Here is a 21798-nt window from a genome sequence, read left to right as displayed (position 1 = left end):
CCAGAACTCTTTCAAATCTGGAACATGGACTAAAGTAAAAAGAGCTGTTCTGGATTTTATTCAGTACAGAAGCCAGGCTTACCCAGTTAGCCAGCTTTGTGGAACAGCCCCCTGATTGTAGAGGCCTAGCAGAAACCAGATATTTCAAAGTGAACTACTACATAATGCAAGTGAATAGGTAAACAAATATATTGAATTAGTCATACGCTCTCAATACGTACATGAAGTGTTTGTGGCCTGTCTTCTGCCGTGGTCCTGGTCGGAGACTGGTCCACTCCCTCCAGGGCTCCAGGGTGGACAGTGGTCCTGGTCCTTTTTGGAGACTGGTCATGTTGCTGTAATGTAAGAGAGCAACAAGAGAGATGATGACTGAAAAATATATTTATTTATTTAATGCTCTTTTCAACATTAGTTAATAAAGTGTTTGAAGCGCCTGAATGCATTAGTTATTAATGGTTCTGATTTTACCAGTGGTTAAAATTGTATTTCAATCTGACCTGGACGACTTCTGAGAATTGCCGTTTCCGGAGTCTTTTAAAATTTTTTAAAAGCCACTCATCTCCTTCCTATAATCTTCTCGTTGGACTAAAAAAAATAATACCACTACTTATACTTTATTAATGATTCAATGTATTCAAATTTCTCAAAAAACATTTAATGCCCATGGCTCTGATGAGGGCCATGAGTCTTTTCCTATTATTTGTGATTAGGTTAGAGAACACATTTGGAGAGATTTTGACCATTGGCCTACATTCCTTATATATAATAACTTAATATAATAAATTGAAAAAGAAATAGCCTACCGAGAGGATTATGCTATAAAATCCAGTTTTCATATCCATCTTCTATTACTGTAGTATACTCAGCAGAATACTTGCCAAAGCAGGATTATTAGTATTTATTTCATCCTGAGTTGAAAGGCATCCACTGTTACGTCACAGCCTAAACTCGATTTGAAATATAAATATTGAAGAAATTACATAAAGATGACTGGTGTTGCGTCACGGAGTGTAATTTAAAGCAATTATTCGGGACTTTCAAATAGTTTGAAATGAAAATGATTCAAATGTTTCCCAGCTTCCTAACAGAGACAATCAATAGATTGACTGCCAAAAATTCCTGGTACTTAGTTGAATTCAAATTACACTATTGATTAAACAGTGCCCCTGGACCACTGGCATTTCCCATAGAACACTGGAATCCAGGAATTCCTTCATCGCGACGATTCATTTATACAGCACGACAATAAAGCTTCTTGGTTTGCAACCTAGCTAACTTTCCTAATGGCTGTTTTATTTGCAGGCATGTCACAGTTTTCTTTTGTGGAAAGGCAGTAGTAAATACCTTAATGTTCTGCTGTTTATCGCGCGTAGCAGGTCGATAATACGCGCTGGCATTCTGCTAACGTAAGCTAGCGACAGTTATTGTCTGACTATCTAACTAGCTCGCTAATTTAATACTAATGTTACACCGTCTGACTAACTAGATAAATTAGCGATTTGGCTATATATATTTAGTTGACTAGTTAGTTAGCTAGTAGGACACAAGGGGGGTATATTATATTAAACAAACACAGCATTCAAATAGTTATTTTCAACAAGAAATAAATTATCTAGTCACTAGTCTTCCAGTCACTAGTCAGCTAACGCTAGCTAGCTAGCTAGCTTGATGTTATTTAATGATGATATTTCAACCATAACCTTAATATTCATATTTCAACCATAAGATTCAAAATGTTTAACCTGTCACCCTGACAAGAGCAAAATAAAGCTTCAAATTCCGCTCACGATTTTTGCCGCACATTTTCTAGCCTTGCAAACGGGAAAAACGGTGCCGTTTTAAAAATAGATTGACTGCCAAAACAGCCAATGACTGTGGCAATTGGGTGGCCAATCAGATTGGCGCTTCTGACAGGCGGGCAGATTTTGAAGCTTTTAGACAGTGGCGGCAAAACGCAAAACGTCTTTGTTAAAACCGACTGACAACCTGTGGGGTGGCACTGGGGTGACCAATCAGATTTTAGGGGTGGCACCCTAAATTCTTATCAAGTGGTGAAAAGTAGCACCAGACAACACTGCGTTTTCTTTCCGCCATTATCTCAACCGTTAATGATTTGATTATGCGGTCCATACGGAAGTTTAGGTTTAGGTTTATTTATTTAGCACAAATTTTAGTACAAATCTGTGCAAGGTGGGAGCGAAGCCCTTACAGACTTGTACAGAGCTCCACACCTAGCCAACACTTATTACATTTAGTACATTTAGCGGGCGAAATAAAATGTAGCCAATCCAAATCCAACATAGGATGATACGAGAAAGAAAATAGAATGTTTGATGATTGAACATCAGTTGATACGAGAAAGAAGAAACAGACAACATAGGATGATAATTAAATATAAGATGATATAAGAAAGAAGAAACAGACAACATAGAATGATGATTAAACATAAGATGATATAAGAAAGAAGAAACAGACAACATAGAATGATGATTAAACATAAGATGACATAAGAAAGAAGAAACAGACAACATAGGATGATGATTGAATATAGGATGATACGAAAAAGAAGAAACAGACATCATAGGATGATGATTGAACATAGGATGATACGAGAAAAAAGAAACAGACAACATAGGATGATGATTGAACATAGGATGATATGAGAAAAAAGAAACAGACAACGTAGGATGATGACTAAACATGGGATGATACAAGAAGAAGAGAAACAAATAACTGCGATAAATATTGAGTAGCAGTTTAGGTAGACATTAGATATTTTTTCAAATGTTTTTTAAACACAGTATGTGAGGACATAGATCTCAGTTGAGGGCTTAGTTCACTCCACAGCTTTGGGCCTCTAAAGGAAAGATTATACTGGTGTCTTGATGTTTGTGAGCACGATAGGAGTAGATTATTGTTGCTGTGTCTCGTTTGATGTGAATGGACATTGGAGGTGGAAATAAATAGATTCTGAAGGGTGTCTGGAAGTTCATGTTTTCTGTACATGAATTTGTGGATGAATATGCATATCTGGTAGGTGTTCACTTTTTCAATCGGCAATATGTTATATTTTTTAAAAAGGGGGGCGGATGGTGCATATCTATTTGAGTGGGAGATAAACCTTAAGTATTTCTTCTGTACTGTACGTAGTTTATTAAGATATGTAGGATAGGTCGCTGCCCAGATAATGTTACAGTAATTAATGAAAGGGAACAGGAAGCTGTAATATAGAGTAAGATGAGCTGAAGAGTGAACTAAGGGACAAACTTTCCTCAATATGCCCAGCATCCTTGAAGATCTTTTGGTAACTAGGTCAATGTGATTAGACCACTTGAGATCACTATCAATAATGATGCCTAAGAATTTAGTATGCTGGACTCGATTGATTTCAGCATTATTTATGAGAATTTTGGCTAGATTTGGCTTTTGGGTAGTGTTTATTTATGTTACAAAAGATCATGAAGTTGCACTTCTTCACATTGAGGGTTAGTTTGTTTTGTTGGAACCATTGCGCTACAATAGATAGTTCATTATTAACAATTCTGATCAGGGAGTGAAAATCATCGTGGGAAGCTATGAGATTTGTGTCCTCCGCGAACAGAACTGGAAGGAGATTTGTACATGACATGGCCATATCGTTTATATAGATTAATAATAATAAAGGACCCAGGACTGAGTCCTGGGGGACACTAAATGTGATCTGAGATTTCTTTGAGGAAACACCATTTAGATGGACATATTGCTCTCTATTGACAAGGTAACTGGTTAACAGTTTAAGGGCAGTATCCTTCACTCCATATCTTTTGAGCTTGGCAAGCAGTATAGCATGGCATACCGTGTCAAAGGCTTTGCTTAGATCCAGGAAGACACCAAGGGCAAATTTTTTGTTATCAAGAGCTGATGAGATATAATTAACGAGCTGTATTATGGCATACTCGGTAGAGTATTTTTTTACGAAATCCATATTGGTGTTTGTATAATATATTATTTACTGCAAGGTGATTGGATAGTCTAGAATAGATCAGTTTTCCTAAGATTTTAGAGATACAAGGAAGAATTGATATAGGACGGTAGTTACTAAATTCCTTAGAATCACCTGATTTGAATATGGGTATGACTTTTGCGATTTTTAGATTGTGGGGGATGGTGCCAGACAGAAGAGATAAAGAAAGAATATGAGTAAGAGGTGTGATGATGTGATCAATTGTCTCCTTGATAAGGATACTCTTGCTTCCATCGTGACCATGAGCTGAGTTCTTTAGAGACATGACGATGTCTCGGACTTCCTGTGAAGTTGGAGGATCGAGATTTTGGAGTGAAGAATACTGACCCCTGATCGAGTCACAAGGATCAACATTAGAGTTCTTAAAGTTAGAGGACCAACATTTACAAAGAAATCATTGAAACCATTAGCAATATCCGTTGGGTTGGAAAGAGATCCCTTAGTATCATTCATTTCCATAGGAGTAGCTGATGATTTTTCATTGCGTTTCATAAGATGATTGATGAGGTTCCATGTTGCCTTGATGTCATTTGATGCTAATGTGAATTTATCAGAATATAATTTTTTCTTTGTTTTTCTTACTAGGGTTGTGAATTGGTTTTTACATTTCTTGTATGTTTCAATATTTATGGGGGTGGGGGTTATAATGGATTTCCTATAGAGGTTGTTTTTTTTACGGGATAGCTTCTTTAGTTCATCTGTTATCCATGGTTTTCCTTTAGAGTTATTATTTCTGATTGTTGTCGTAATCAAAGGAAACGAGTAAAGAGTTCATCCAAAATATGTGTAAAAAATGAACAGGGATAGATTAGGCAAAACAAGGCAATTATTATTTTCGACTGCCAGTGAGCCCCAGACATGCTGGAAAAAAGAGTGACTTTCATCATTTATATTCGTCCAGGTCGGCCATCTCTCTTACCATCCTCACCTTCTCATCAGCGGGTGTGGACCCGTTCAACCGTATTAGCACTTTACAGTCCATGTTGACTTTATTTTATTCTTCTTCCTCAGCTGTCGTGCCTCTCTGGCTATCTCTGCATTCTTCGGTGTGAGATGTTCATTGATAAATACCTGAGTATCAACAAGCTTTTTCCATTGCAGGAGTAGGTCTGTTTTGTGTTTGCGGTTTACAAATCTCATTATGATTGCAGGTTTTGCTTTCTGATCTCTTCGTGGAGCATATGACAGGCAGAGATGTTTCGCTTATCGAAGAATATTTCCCTGGAATGCAAAAAATGTTCTACCTGCATTTCGATGGATTGTTGTTCCTCCAGAGTGGGGTTTTCCTCACCCGGCTTCCTCGAAACCGCTGCTGCCCAGGATCTCGGCTTAACCTCCAATCCACTTATGATCACATCCTCTTTTCTTGTGAATATTTCCAGGTCTTCGACTCTTCGTTCAAGTTTCTGTAGCTTTTCCACTTTTTCTTCAAGAACAGTTATTTTCGCCTCTTTTTCCTTTACCTTAAACGTACTCTGTTTGTTTAGCCGATACTTCACTCACCTCCTGCGTCAGTTTTGTCAGTTGTTCGTTCATTTCTTTCAGAGTTTGCTCCATGAATAGATGTTCCTTTTTAGGAGGCATTACAGTCTCCTACACCACTTGGCTGTTAACTTTTTGGTTTTTGGTGGCTAAGTATTTAATAATGTAAACATTCCAACAAAGAGAAGCCGCAAGGCAAGTAGGGGGAGGGGGAGGTTAGCTTGGTGGGTGTGTGTGCGCACAGTGGCCAATCATGTCACAGATTTAGAGTCATGTGACACACGGGCCAGCTCAGAACTTTCCATTGGCAAAACATTACACAAAAGTACTGAAAACGTTTGAACGTAATCAAGTCACCAACGTTTTTTTATTTGCATAATATAATATCGATATTTCTCTAAAGGGATCGATAACAAATGAGTAGCTTGTGAATATCGAAGTCTCGATACTGCATTATCGATCTGCCCATCCCTAGTACCCAGCTGTGCCTAACCTTTGTCGGTGATGGAATTCAGGGCTACAGCATGTTCACTCAGTCGCCACTTCATTAGCTGTACCTGTCAAGGACAGGACAGGGTCCCTTTTTGCCTCCAGATCAGCCTGAATTCTTTCTCACCTGGATTCAACAAGGTGCTGACTTGATAGCATCATGCAGTTCCTGGAGATTCTTTGGCCACACATTCCTGCTGTGAACATTCCATTCCACCTCATCCCAAAGGTGTGTGGGGACTGTGCAGGCCATTGGAGTAAACTGATGTAACTGTCGTATTCATGGGAACTTTGTGACATGGGTATTTACGTTAACAACAGGAGTAGGCTACCAAATAACGTGGTCACTGAGTACATACCCTATACAGAAAGAGAAACATCGTCGATTGTTCATCAATTAGCCCTGCCTTGCCCGCTAGCATGCGCTTACAATGATAGAACTTGAAGAAACGTGAACAGACAGAGCACCGCAGAAATATTCGCAGCGTAACTGTAATCACGTCACGGGTTTTCGTCACTTACGAATTTAAATTCCAGCTGATGTGTGTGGTCGTTTGACAGGCAGGCTAAACGTCGATCTTAAACACAAGTTTTAAAGCAAAGATGAATGGATGAATTCTGTTCGTATTAAAATAGTTACATAGAATCAATATACCCCGTCCCCCACCTTAAACTATTACTGACCAGGAGGCCTACAATAATTCATGACAGAATTATTCATTATTTCGTTGACCCCAGACAAAATGACTGGGATATAATAAGTCATCGAATATGTGTATCATTAGGAAGGTACAAAAATAACGAAGTCAATGCAGAATTTGGATGGAATTTGCTTCGTTTTGGATGTCAAGACAGCGACCCTCTGTGGTGAATCTCGGCCATGACACGACAAATAAAATGTACGAGTGGCGATTTAAGCTTTCCAATTAGACCAGTGGTTTTTAAACCCGGTCCTGGGGAACCATGTGTGAATTTTGTTTCAACTACACCTGCAACCCCGAAGTAATTACGCTGCTAAATTGGCTTAATTAGCCTACACGTCATGCTTTGAGGGATTATTTACCGTGATTCTGTCAGAAATGGTCTTAACTGCCTTTAATATGATGCATTGCAATTAATTTAATAATTAATAATCTCTTGTCAGACGGCATTCCACTACGATATCTGATGAAAACCCAAACATCTGACATTATACAACAACCAGAAAATAATGAAACGCAAGACCAAAGATGGATCACACCTTCAGTGTCATATCCTCAAAGAATGTGAAAGTTACGCAGGTGCTCACTCATCACTCAGTGCTAGCTGATTTCGAGCAAAACGTCCTTCTTCAGCGTGCCAAAAGTAGGTTAACAAAAAACAACAAATCTACTTTTTTTCACTTATGTATTATAGCAACCCGCTTCTTGGATGTGAGTGGCACGCCGATTTGAAAAGTTGAAAGTTATGAACAAATCTGTGTTTTAGCACCCTTTTTCCACAGTGTTTTTCGATTAACTGATGATGACTCCACATATACGCCATTTAAATCACTGTCTTGGATTATAAAGCAGTATAGTTCTGGCACATTCCACTAGCAACCAGAGACTGTGAGCCATGCAGGAGTACATCTATAGCACAGCCGGGGCATGCTGTTATAAATGCATCAGCAACAACTTTTAATATAACGTTGTATATTCCAGGTACCATGAAATTATCGTATTTAGCACGCGCTCTTATCCATTTCTTCCCGGGCATTTATTACATATTAATGGTGCCATATGTGGTTAGTCTAGACAAAATATAGACCATTACTACTAGACAATTATCGGATGAAAAATGCAAACGACACGAATGCTGGATTCACCAAGCTTTTACTTTATTAAAACAAAGAATTTTCAAACTGTTTTCCAACAAGTTGAATATATATATATAAATATTAATAGGATTAATAAACATTCATACACACACTCACACAAGGTGCCGACCAGCTCATCAGGAGCATTCTTGCTCAGGGACACTTCGACACAGCCCAGGCGGTGGATCGAACCGGCAATCCTCCGACTGCCAGACGACTGCTCTTACTGCCTGAGCCATGTTGCCCCAGTTGAATTTATATATGTAGTCTATCACAGAAGGCCAACGATAAAAGCAACTGATGAGCCAGTACCGATGACTGACAGGCCTGTGCCGACCACTGATGAGCCAGCAGTGGCCAATGAGAGACAGCACGAGCCTGGCTACTGACTCTCCCAGGCCTGCAGCTCACTCACGTTAACTCGGAACTCAATCTCCCCTACTAGCAACTCACTAGTTTAGACTAGCGTCCAACCTGCCTAGACTAGCAAACCACTCTCCTAGACAAGAAACTCACTCACCTAGACTAGCGACCCACCTGCCTAGACCAGCAAAACACTCCTAGACAAGAAACTCACTCACCTAGACTAGAAACTCACCTGCCTAGACTAGCAACCTATCCTCCTAGGCTGGCTAATCCCTCAACTGGCACTTCACATTAATGGCATTTGGCCTTGCTCAAAGGCCCCAAAGGCTGTGCAGACCTTATTGTGGCTCCACCGGGGATCAGCCTTGAAAAGCATCTCAAAAGATGCAATAGTTTGGTGATGTCAATAGATCACAGGCTTGATGCAGTTATTGCAAGCAAGGGATATGCTACCAAATATTAAGTGTTATTTACTTTCATTTACTTAAATACTCTCTGTTCCAATACTTTTGCACACCTAAAAATTGGGTGATCCAAGGCTATGTTCAAAGTATTTTAAAACATCAGGTGTTTAAAAGCTGAAATTCTGAACTCCTGTCATCTGTTCATCTTTTTATCTCAACCCAAAATGCATTCAGTGTATTGCAAAAACATAGGAATTGGACTGTTTTGTTATACCCGCTGATTAGCATCAGCATTATGTCTACCTGTCTCTGATCCAACCACGGAGCAGTCAAGCTCAATCACCTTTGTCTACCATTTTTCCTTCATGTGCCAATAATTCTGGAGCCCACTGTATATGTTAAACCCCATGTTGATCATCAGCATCATGGTACATCACTAGTCCAACAAGCCAATCGCCAGCCTAGGTGAATATGCTGCCAGTCAAAGGATTAGCAGCCTAGAAGGGTAGGTTGCTAGTCATGGCAGGCGGGTCGCTAGTCTAGGTGAGTGAGTTGCTAGTCTAGGAGAGTGGTCTGCTAGTCTCGGCAGATGGGACGCTAGTCTAAACTATTGAGTTGCTTGTCTAGGAGTTTGGGTTACTAGTCCACATGAGTGAGCTGCCAGCCTAGGAGAGTCAGTAGTCAGGCTCATATGCTGTCTCTCATTGGCCACTGCTGGCCCATCAGTCATTGGCACAGGCCTGTAAGTTGCCGGTGCTGGCTCATCAGTTGCAGTATCATTGGTTTACCGTGATAGGTAAATAGCCGGTCTCTGCCTCTCTTGTGGGTGGATGGAGGTATAGGCTGGGGAGTGGTTGGGTAGAGGTAGGCTGGGAGGTGGGTTTAGGTGGGGGAGGAGCAGGGTGGGTGGTGTTTCACTCTGTCTCCTCCACAGAGCAGCAGCACAGCAAGCTTTTGAGGGCTTTCCACCCCTGCAGAAGCAGCTCCGGAAAGCTTTCTTCTTTCCCACCTCTGAGAAAAACAGGAGTGTCCCCTTATCGTTAATATCACTGTAAAACCTGAGCGTTCAGTGTAATCAAATGGGGGAAATTAATCTGAATCGTTTGAGTACGTCAACTATCTATTCAAGTATTCACCGGCCTTTACATTTTAAGTTAAGTAATTACGTTTGAGAAATAGCATAGTAAAATAATCATTCAAAAATCAATCAATCATTCAAAGAGCATTTTCTGGATTCCCTTTGATCAAACAATTTCTGGATTTAACTGAGCTGAGGGGTACCAATAGAATATTCATATATATATATTAAAATATACATTTTGCCATTTTCCATCCAGAGCACATTATCTGTGAGACTCACTCTGTGGGGGGGGTCTCTGGCTGATGGGGTGCTTCCCCATCTCCCAGCGCCCCCTTCTCTTCATCTGCAGCACACTGGAACAAGGGATGGTAGAGAACATAAGAGCAAATTCAGGGGCCTCTACAAAGTTCTGACCCATATGAAAAGACATCAAAAATACAACTATTGGCACAACAGATATACACAGACTGACTAGACATCACTCCTGAGTTCGCTGTGTTTGGGCAGGTAAATCTTTTGCACCCAAGCCCGTTAAAAAGTATTCAGATTACTGACAAGATTTGATCGTGATTAAAGTACTGCCCCTGCCTCATTTTGAGTCAGGAAAAAACAGGAAATTGATCAATTAAATACAAACAGTATCAAATAAAATAAAATTACAGCATTTTTTTAACCCGGAAACATTATGAATGTTGTCATACAATTCATATAAACACTGCAGTCTATTACGGTATCTTGGTCTTTAGTTCATCCTTAAAAAACATAAGGAAGCACATTTAAGCTTGTAGTTTCCCAGAGTGAAAGCGCTGTGTAAAATACTTACTACATCCTCCAACGCCATCGCATCCACCGCCACACCAGTGCTGGGGACGGCCTCGCTGGAGGCTTCTGCCTCTGCCACTGCGATGGAGGTGGTGTCATGGGTCTCCTGCAAGACAGTTACATTACAGATTTAGTTGTTTAGCAGGTGATCTTCTGCAGAGCGACTTCACACTTTACAAACAAGCCATTTTTGCAGATATTTAATTAAGCAGTTGAGATTAAGGACTTTAAGGATTACACAACACTTTCATGGAGAATAAACAAATAGGGTTTCCTGGATTAAAACTGAGAAATACTGGATGGTAAATTCAGACACCCACTCACACACACACCAACAGCGATCGGTGATCGGCTGCTATGCAAGGTACCAATCAGCTTGTCGGGATTTGGGGGTAATTGGGGGTTAGGAGTCATGCTCAGAGACACTTCGACACACCCTGGGCGGGGATCGAACCAAAAACCTTCTGATGACCAGACAACCATATTACCTCCTCAGCTAACGCCCCCCCCCCCATCACAATGGTGATCATTATGACATTTTTGAAATGAAAATGAAAGCACTGTGTAAAGTACTTACTACTTCCTCCAACTCCATCGCATCCACCGCCACACCAGTGCTAGGGATGGCCTCCTCTCCATGGCAGAGTTGGCTGGAGGTTTCTGCCTCAGCCACTGCGATGGTAGTGTTGTGGCTCTCCTGCAGGACATTTACATTACAGTTCTAGTCATTTAGCAGGTGCTCTTCTGCAGAGCGACTTCATTCTGATTACCAGACAACTGAACTTCCTCCTCAGGTAACGCCCCCCCCCCCCCCCCCCAAAAAAAAAACAAAAACATTACGGCCATCATTATGAAATGACTGAAATGAAAATGAAAGCACTGTGTAAAGTACTTACTACATCCTCCAACTCCACATCCACCATCACGACAATGCTGGGGACGGCCTCCTCTCCATGGCAGAGCTTGCTGGAGGGTTCTGCCTCTGCCACCGTGATAATGGAGGTGGCGTGGCTCTCCTGCAGGACAGTTACATTACAGTTCTAGTCATTTAGCATAGCTTTCCTACAGAGTGACTTCACACTGACTTTACAAACAAGCTGTTTTTGCAGATATTTAATTAAGCAGTTTAGATTAAGGACCTTACTCAATGGTGCAAAAGCAGCATTTCACCTGGGAAACAAAGCTAAAATGTTTCTGTAACAAGCCCATTTTCTTTATTATGCTATACTGCTGGCCTATTTATTAAACTGTCATGTTCACCCTTAAAAAGCAACTAGATGTCATAATGTTTGGTACCCCAGTTGTACTGTGTCTCTGCTCGGCTCCTGGGTTAAAACTGGGTCATTACTAAATGACTGAAATGAAAATGTACGGTACGGTACTGTACAGTACTTACTCCATCCTCCATCCCCACCACATCCACCTGCAGATCTTCGTTTCCACTGTCTTCTTCAATAGCCGGCATGCATTCAACGAAGGCATAACCGTAACCTTTAGTCTGCAATATGACAAATGCCAAGAGAAAGCAAGATACATTACAGTGTAGACTAGGCTATAGCGCAAAATTGTATCAGCCAGGCTATGAACACTTTTGTCCTTCGGGTAATATAGACCCACTTATGGTGATTTTGGAGGAATTGCACTTCAGCATATGTTACGTTTGAATCAAAAATCCCAGAGGTTAAAACAAATTATATGTTTAAATCAGTGGTTTAGAATGACAACATCCCTTTTGGAAAATTGTGCACTAAATTTGTTGGGGCTAGGCTACAGAAAACGGTTCGACATCATCTCCGAAAACAACAAACGGGGGCTATTTAATATTTCGGTCAGAGACAAAATAAGCTAGGTGTCAAGAATTAATTTTGGAATTCAAATAGCCCACCTCTCGGATTCTGGCATGAATTCAATCGAATTTGGTTTCAATATTCATATTTCCTTGATGCGTAGCTATCCGTATTAAAACTTCGTGTTTAAACTCACCAGAACTTTTTAATGAGCATAGTTTCTTCTAAATTTGGTTTTTATATTTATTGAATTCTGAAATGCAGCACATTATTATTTATTGAATTCTGAAATGCACCACATTTTATTCCGCCACAACGGTATCAGAATTTACCGTTACCGGTGGCTATTTCCATATAAAGGGACATGGCGACGCAAAGCTGAATATAATCGTGCACAAACAGGTTGTAAATCTCTTGGGTTTTTCATTGTTTTAGCCTCTTTCATATTAAATTAGTTTGTTTGTTCTTTTCATTTCACCAGTGCTCCATCAGTAAACTTGTTTAAGATTTTATAAATGATGTGCTTTTCTTGTAAAAAGACCAATAAAATGAACTATTTCATATTAAATTAGGCTATGCATAGCGTTAATATAAATACCAGATTGTACACATTTTATTTTCCAACAACAATAAATATTGAACACGCTGTGACAACCGGTAGTCTTAGCCTATTTATTAAGCTGGTATTACCATTTGGTTGTGCACTCATAATGAGCAATGATGGTCACAACTACTCATTATTTATAGTTACAAATACCAGCCAGATAATAGCCTATGCCTTCCATTCAGCAACCTAGTCCGATGAAAAGCCACAGCAGGTAAATCGAAAGCTGAATAGCAATGTTGGTTCCTGCATTAATTTTCGCGGCCTTCAACAAATAACAAATAGCAACATATGAATAGCCTGAAAATAAAGTTTGTTTCGCTTCAATACTATTTTTAAAAGCCACTCATCTCCTTCCTATAATCTTCTCGTTGGACTAAAAAAATAATACCACTACTTACACTTTATTAATGATTCAATGTATTCAAATTTCTCAAAAGAAAAAAAAGAAATCTAATGCCCATGGCTCAGATGAGAGCCATGAGTTTTTTCCTATTATTTGTGATTAGGTTAGAGAACACATTTGGAGAGATTTTGACCATTGGCCTCCATTCCTTATATATAATAACTTAATATAATAAATTGAAAAAGAAATAGCCTACCGAGAGGATTACGCTATAAAATCCCGTTTTCATATCCATCTTCTATTACTTATTATCCATCCATCTGTAGTAAACTCAGCAGATTACTTGCCAAAGCAGGATTATTAATATTTATTTAATTCTGAGCTGAAAGGCATCTACTGTTACGTCACAGCCTAAACGCGATTTGAAATATAAATATTGAAGAAATGACATAAAGATGACTAGTCGTGCGTCACTGAGTGTAATTTAAAGCAAGTATTCGAGACTTTCAAATGCTTTGAAATGAAAATGTTTCAAATGTTTCCCAGCTTCCTAACAGAGACAATCAGATTGACTGCCGAAAATTCCTGGTACTGAGTTGAATTCAAATTACGCTATTGATTAAACAGTGCCCCTGGACCACTGGCAACAAAATATCCCCAAAACATCAATGTGCCCCCCCCCCCCCCTCCCCCCCAGCTAAGCCGTTGAAATAACTCGACTCACACGTTAAATGGCATTTAGCTACCTCCTTAGGGTGGAACCCCAAGTGATCGCAACATGAATAAAAATATCGTTAGTGCTGCATTTCTCCCAATTTGTGCCGTCAACATTATAATTTTGTGCCGGTATGGTTAATGATATATTTATCATATTTTATGAGCTGTGACATCACTATCCACCCCAAATTACTTCAAATCACTCCAAAGTACTTGTCGTTTGTGCTGGTTTGTGCTGCATTTGTTTTAAGTGCCGTTTATCTAGATATGAAGTGTTTTATTATTAGCCTTGACGTCATCTCTCACCCCAACAAGCTCTCCATCGGCCCAAAGTGGTGTCATCGGCACACTCTGCTGTCAACTGGGGTCACCCTTGTATGGCTTATTTGTGAATGCTGAAACAAATCTCCCCCCATATTTTCGGGAGCTGCGTGGGAAAAGCTAGGAGCAAGCAAGTGCTCCTTTCAGTTTAAGATGTATATTTAAAAAATGTATTAATTTCAGCGACTTTGAGCCTAGTCCACTGCAGATCTGCTGTACAGATTACTGCGTCCCCTGAATAATCGGCTAGATCAAAAAACAAATGATGTGTTCAACACCTTTTCCAACCCATCAAGCTGCAAAGATTCGCTGATTTGTATAACAACTGAAAGGGTTTTTTGTATGACAGAAAAGAAACCCTGTGACATAGTATAATCTGCGCCGTTCAAGAGAATGTGAACACGGCCAAAGAGCGCACGTGGTAAAGAAAATGAGGCTAATGAAATCAGGTGGTTGAACTGGTTGGACAATGAGGATAGCTCTTCTTAACCTTCTCTACTGACTCAGTTACAATATCTGTGAACTAGTTCAAAATTGTGAATAATTGAATGACTATTGAAAGTATCTCAGACATGATAAATATGCAAAGGTTGAAATAAGTGCAAGAATAGTACATGATTATCAATATGCAAAGATATTGCAACACACATGCATGCCGTTAAGTTCAAATATGTACACAGTTTCCATCTTTTAATTGTGTAAAATAAATTATGTAACCACATTCAACAAAAGATGTATATAACGATGTATTGTAATCAAATGTGTAACACTGAAAAGCTGTCCTCCCACCAAGAGTTCAGTTTCTAGGCACTCAGTTTTGAATGACCTCTTCAGTCACAGAAACCTTGAACCACAATGCACTACGATTAACACAAATTGGCAAGAAAGTGACAACAGGAAAAAAACTGATTGGAACAGTTAAAAACCCAACAGAGTTTATTTCTTTATAATTCCCTATAGACATAAGAAAACATCAATATTTAACAAGTCAAAACTGGGTGTGTGGGTGATTCTGCCTGTCCGTAAACAAAACGCCTTCAATCCAGGTACAAAAATGCATTTAAAAAAAAAAGATCTTCTCTCCTTTTGGGATGCCATGCCAAAGAAGACTGGAACTCATGTAGACACCTTAAAGGAGAATATAAAAAGTTTAGTAAATATGACTGCATGCTTTTTGGTACAGCCGGTTATTTTTTGCATGCCTGTATATATGCATTAAAGACTTTGGATTCAGAGAAAGGCCTTCATTGTGCTGCATCATGACATGCCTGCAAATTATGGAATGTTCATATAATTTCATGGATTACTAAATGACTTTCTTTTTCATAAAGACTTTCAAAGGCTGGCACAGACAATGCGATTAAATAATGAAATGCAGACAAGTCTGTCCACCAGTGGATCAAATTACAAAGCACCTGATACGTTTTCAAAAGCCACCCAAATTGCTGAATCACATGGGAACTCACAATACAATACCCTGGCAAAAAGAGTGCAGTGGACTATCTGTTTACGATGGAAAAACTGATTGGTAAATAGTTTTACAAGTGCAGGCAGAAATGTGCGGCACATGAAGTGTGTACACAATCGGACCGCACTCACCACCCCAACATTCACTCCTGGGTCTCCATGCTCTCCTCCTCTCCCTCCGCTCCATCTTCTAGTGCCTCATCCTCGCCTTCCTTCTTCTCCGGAGGCTTCTCGTAGGCCTTCTCCGACGGCGTCACGATCACTCCGTCCCAGGTGGACATCTCTGAGGCCAAGTCTGGGGTGAGGAAACAAACAAGAGCGAGAGTTTCAGATTTCAGTTTGGAAAACCAAAGGGGAACCTCTCCCTGGGGTACCAAGTTAAATTCTTCATGGCCGTGTGTGCGTGAGGGTGGGTGCGTGCGTGAGTGTGTGCGTGTGTGTGTGTGTGTGCGCGTGTGTGTGTAACATGGATGAGAGGACAGTATTTTACAGGGTGATGCACACGCTCAGAGCGCATACTCACAGCAGGCATCCCCTTCCAGGCCCAGGATCTTCCTGTAACCTCCATGAGAGAGAATCCTGACGAGTGTCTGTGCCGTGAAGCACACCATGTCCTAACACACAAACACAAAAAACAGGTCAGGTAGAGTAACACGCATTCACACACACAGGTCAGGTAGAGTAATTTGCATTCACACACACAGTAGCAGACCAAATGAAAGATGCGATGTTCAATAGAACCACAGAGCAAATTAAGCACAGGTAGAAACTGAAAGCAATGCATTTAAGATTGGGTGACAGCTTTCCTGACGCATGCAAACAGCATAAGCAGAATATGACCCTAACCAGAATAAGGATCGTTATTCAGAATATGAAGTTTGCCAGCAGCCATGCGAGAGATCCTGCCGCCTTTGGTCGTAACATTTAGTGGTTTGGCGCCGGCAAGATTAACCTTGAGCTCTAATGAAAACACATTGGTATCACAAGTGCATAGAATCTTTTATGACTGTGAAGGGGAAGAAATCTCTCAGCGCATTAGAATTTTACGAAGTTACAGGACTAAACGTGAATGTTCTGGGGGAGTAAGTAGTGTCTGACTGCATACGAGAGGACCAGAGTGTGAGTATCCCCACCTGCTGCTCCAGAGTCATGACTGTGTGCACCCGGAAGTTTCCGCTCTCACAGGGGTCGGTGATGCCCACGGAGCCTGGCAGGAAGAGCCCGGCCGCCAACATCTGCAGGCACCGTCTGCAAAGAGACGCAAGTTACACTACTATAAACATCTGCAGGCACCGTCTGCAAAGAGACGCATGTTAAACTACTATAAACATCTGCAGGCACCGTCTGCAAAGAGACGCAAAGGTAAACCAATGGTCATCTGAATGAACCCACAGGCACCCTCAGAGTCCAAGAGAAAGACTTCAGACAAGCATCCAAAGAAATGAGCAAATCCTACTTGAGACCTCTTCTGGGTTGCCAAGTGGTACATAGGATGCTGCAAAGTTGAACAGTAATGGCCATAGCAGCTTCTGAGCAGAAGACCAAATAACAACTGAGAAATGCACCGATCTTACCTGTAGGCCACATTCAGGGAGAGGGGCTGCCTGGATGGGTTGTTCATGACAGCAGAGTGACCCTGGAAAACAAGCAGCACACACCACTCACTTTCAACTGCAACATCAAAAACACAAGACCTGATGGAACAGGCCATGTTGCTCCACTGACGCCCATTACTACTCATTTTCACTGAGTCGTATTAAGCTCTTCGCACCAGATGAACCTGCTGTATCTGGCACTCGCATGTTTCCTGATCAAATGGGATTGGCTAAACAGGTGCACACTCTGCAATGCACGTGCTAAACCGTGACCCTTCTCCCCACAACCTCTGTGCTGCAAACCCAGGCTGCCCCTTTTACAAAAACATGGGATCACTTTCACTTTTCAGTGAACACACACTGCTAGCCCCATACCAAAATGTCAAGTCAGAAAAGCCATACACATTGGGTAGCTCTCCCAGGAGACAGCATCTGCTGCCTGTGAACAGCGCACGACAACTCGTCTGAGCAAAGCTAACTCACCAGCAAGTCCAGGATCCAGGGTGTCAGGGGCTCGAAGCCGGGGAACCGGACCCTCAGGTCCTTCAGCAGGCGGATCAGAACTTTGACCCTGATAACAAGGAAGCAGGATACAAGTTACATAACCTATGGAAATGGACCGAGAACCAAAGGCCAAGGGAGTTAGATATGCCCTAATGCAATACAGAGCACTGGTAAAGATGCAACACATCTAAAGGACTTAGTCCCTATGTAATCTGCCTTTGGCTTGTCCATCACTAACGCTGTGGGCAAGGGGAGTGGCTTACGTGGACTGAGATGCGTTCTCCTCAAACCAGCGGGCGTGGCGGATAGCAGCCAGGGCGCTCTGCAGCACCTTGATGTCCACTGTGGGGAAGGCAAAGCAACACTCAACTACACAGCAGCATGAGCATGAACATGCCTCATCTAAAGAACATCACCCACACATCCACCTCCACCCATCCCCACTCAGCATAAAGTGGTTTATATTACTGCAAAGTAGCCCTAAATGTGAACGATTCTTCGCTCACTACAGACAAACTACTTCTCAAGCCTAGCACATACAGTGGAGTTCAGGGTCCAGCTTGCGCAGGTTGGGGGGCACAGTGGTGATGAGGATTTTCACCGTGGCGTCCGCAGAGCTGATCTCGAATCCCGTTTCGTTAGTGAGCATGGACAGCACTGAGAGAAGAGGAATAGTTCAATACACAACATACATACGTAGATAATAAGTGGTGCCAATCAACATGTAATGCTGAACATATCTATGCATGGCATGAACATTTAACCTGGCGACACAAGAGGATGTAGACAAATAATAATTTAATTATTACAACCTTCTGCTGGGTCCTGGACGCGAAGGGTCTCCACAACCTTGTTCCCCAGGGCTGCCACAGCCTCCACTTCAGGAAATTGATGAGAAATTGTATGTGTCAAAGCAAGCATTGCCATTATTGGACAAAATGGAGGCTTTGCTGCATGCACTCAGCTGCTTAGTTCCAGCAGCACTTAAACACACCAAGCGCCGCTCATGTTGGGATACAACTTACATGTAGGCAATATCTTCAAAATGACAACCAGGTCTGCTACATTATGTCCCGTTGTCATGGTGCCCTTCTTGTAAGAGCCCACCTGACGAACTTCCTCAATTTGCTGGAAAGAGAAAATGGAAACCGACATCGTCATGAACCCAAGATATTTCCCCATTGCACTACAGAAATGCAATTGATTTGGCTGTTAAAATACACAGACTATAAAGAACAATTTATGCCAATTTAGGGAAGGGAAATCCGGCACTCACCACTTCAAAATTTCCAGGGGCCACGATGAGGTTGTCTATTACATTGTTAATCTTGGTCACCAGGGACAGGATGGAGGACTAACAGAGAGAGGAAGGGGTGTGTGAAAATAACAGGTGGTCACTAGCAGCAGTGGTCGTAGTTAAAAGTAGCCTCCGCAATGACATTAAGCACAAAGATTCAGCTGACAAACAAGGTCTGTAACCAAATGTATACACATGAAATAGATTGTAAAATTGTCCAGTAAAAATGTAAAATGTGCACTTTGACTAACTGTTTGTTTCAGTGGATGCCTGGAGCTTAAACCAAAACAATGGCACTGCACTGCATTTTATGAATACAAGTGTGGTCTCCAATTAAGCAACACAATAGCCTAATGGACACTAGATAAACAACCAAAGAAATCTCCAGACAGATTTTTTTTTTTTTTTTTTTTCAGGACATCCAGGCAGCACAACAGAATTGACAAGACATGGGACACTTGAGGATACTTAATGTCAATTGTCACAGTAAACAATCTTATGCACAATCAGATACTAGATTTTATTAAAATATTAAAAGCAAACTGCTACTCAAATATAGGTTGTAAGCTTTGTGTGACACACTGATACCTGTTCAGTAGACGTGGGGGTCAGATCCTGGTTCCTCTTTAAAAGACACTCACTGAAGGCTGTTTCGTCTGGGGCAGGCTTCACACGAGGGAATGCCATCTCACACTGGAGGGGAGGGAGGGGGGGTTCAGTTTTAACCATGCAGGAACAAAGCCTTCCTGAATTTACTGGGAATAGCCTACAAGGCCATCTCACAGTACAACCTGCTTTACCAGTATACACCAGCGCCCTACTTTCAAAGACCTACTGCATACATTCTCTACACAAATGGACTAAAGTGTAGGGATATTTTGCTTCGCAAAAACAGTATGAACGATACAAAACACGACTTTTATAAATACAGTTAACCCTTTTAGAATATGGCAGGCAAGAAGGCAGGTTCGACAAGAAAATTGAGATTCTTACCACATAGAAGTCGAATGGGATGTGTGGGACAAAGGGACGATAACTGAAAAACAACCCCCGGTATCAGTCAGACAACGTTCAAGATTTCAAACATCAATTAATTTAGATGTTTACTTCACAAAATGTAATGGTTCACAATATGAGAAGTAAAGGGCCCCAGCAGAAAACGCTGAGCATACATTTTAATAAAGCTGCGTGAAATACCTTACTCTCTGCTTCGTCTACAAATATTAGTTCATTAGGTTTTGCCCACACAGTGCAAATTTAAAAGACAAAGCCCAAAGTAGCCAAGTTAGCTAGCTGGCACTTTAGATACTTACCCTTGTGCGAGCCCCCCTCGAGAACCGAACCGGCCACCCCGGCCCCGGCCCCGATCGCCTCTGAAAGCACAAGACATTTTCGGCATGAGTTGTAACAACCGAAACGAATACGAGAGGAAAACCCTGACATACAGTCCTACATATGACTCGCGATAACAAACACATGTAACGTTAGCTCAATCACAGAGCATTCTTGCGCTTTGATTATCACTAGCAAGCGAATCTGCCAAATAACATATACCAAGCTGCTGGTTACATATTCAATTTCTTAGCTAGTTCGGCCGTTAGTCAACCATCCACGTGCACTGTGATACTAACAACAACATTCATAGTTAGCTTGCTAACTAGCTAGCTGTGAGGAAAACTGAAGACATCGCTGGGTTAGCTAGCTACACACACGACACTGCTAATTTAGCTAGCTTACGAATTTGATACTGTAGCTGAATCAATTTATGCTTATACGGAAATTTGCAAAAGTAATGTATCCTGGTATTAATCAACTCGTTAGTATTACAAGTAGCTAGCTAACAAGCACAATACTCAACGAGATAAGCATTAAACAATTCCAATCGAGCTCGTGCAACCGCCAGTAGGCCTAATTAGGTAGCATCAAAGACCTAGCCGGCTAACCATCTAGTAATTGAAAACACAAGTCATAAGTTATACATTTTTATCGTGGCTGAAGTACATAAACGCGCTCGTCAAAAATTCATAAAAACATTGCCAAACATCGCAATCTGCATTAATCGCTGAAGCAGACAATGGCTTCTGTCCAGCTTAAATACCATCTACTTTTACATAAACGTTAGCCGAACATGGGCTCCATTCATTACGGAGGCTTCAGGCCTAGTATAAACTAGGCACTTGCGTAGCCATTCATATTTGCACTTAATAGACTGGTCATCATATACTTTCGCTGAATTACAGGATATGAATGTTAAATTTACCTCATTGCGTAAGACGTTTTGGAATTTTATGGAACCCAACAATGAGAAATGTTCAGTAGCCCCCTTTTCCTTGCGCTCCTCGCCGTTGTCCTCCGGTCCCCCGAAAAACTGTAATGTCGAGCCTTGGAAGACAGCCAATCACAAAGGAGAAAAGATGCTGGTACTGAGCGCTGGTTGGACGTACATTTCTAGAGGCGGAACTACGAACGAAACGAGAACCCTCCCATTGAACTCCTGAAATATGAATGAAATAACGTTACCTATAAGAAGCATTGCACCTACAACACAAAGCATGTGGGCTATAGAAGCCTCTATAAAGCAGAGTGGCGCAGCGGAAGCGTGCTGGGCCCATAACCCAGAGGTCGATGGATCGAAACCATCCTCTGCTATATTTGTTTTCAAAAGGTAATTTCACT

At 41.2% G+C, this 21798-nt stretch overlaps 1 protein-coding gene across 1 annotated transcript; it reads right to left on the bottom strand.

Moving 5' to 3' along the window:
- Positions 1-15165: 15165 nt before the first annotated feature.
- ilf2 (interleukin enhancer binding factor 2) lies at positions 15166-21541 on the bottom strand. The gene is made up of 15 exons (XM_061248293.1): positions 21383-21541; positions 20436-20495; positions 20116-20158; positions 19711-19815; positions 19102-19179; positions 18851-18953; positions 18638-18703; positions 18366-18482; positions 18089-18167; positions 17805-17892; positions 17301-17362; positions 16860-16974; positions 16250-16340; positions 15859-16021; positions 15166-15387 (listed from the first exon to the last, which is right to left on the bottom strand). Exons 1-14 carry the CDS (start codon positions 21385-21387, stop codon positions 15870-15872), a joined length of 1164 nt encoding a protein of 387 aa, XP_061104277.1. The 5' UTR covers positions 21388-21541; the 3' UTR covers positions 15166-15387; positions 15859-15869.
- Between the last annotated feature and the right edge of the window lie 257 nt (positions 21542-21798).

Source organism: Conger conger, chromosome 1 (assembly GCF_963514075.1).
Source record: "Conger conger chromosome 1, fConCon1.1, whole genome shotgun sequence".
Taxonomy (NCBI): domain Eukaryota; kingdom Metazoa; phylum Chordata; class Actinopteri; order Anguilliformes; family Congridae; genus Conger; species Conger conger.
Note: the sequence above shows the minus strand (reverse complement) of the source record. Positions and strands in the feature narration are given on the sequence as shown.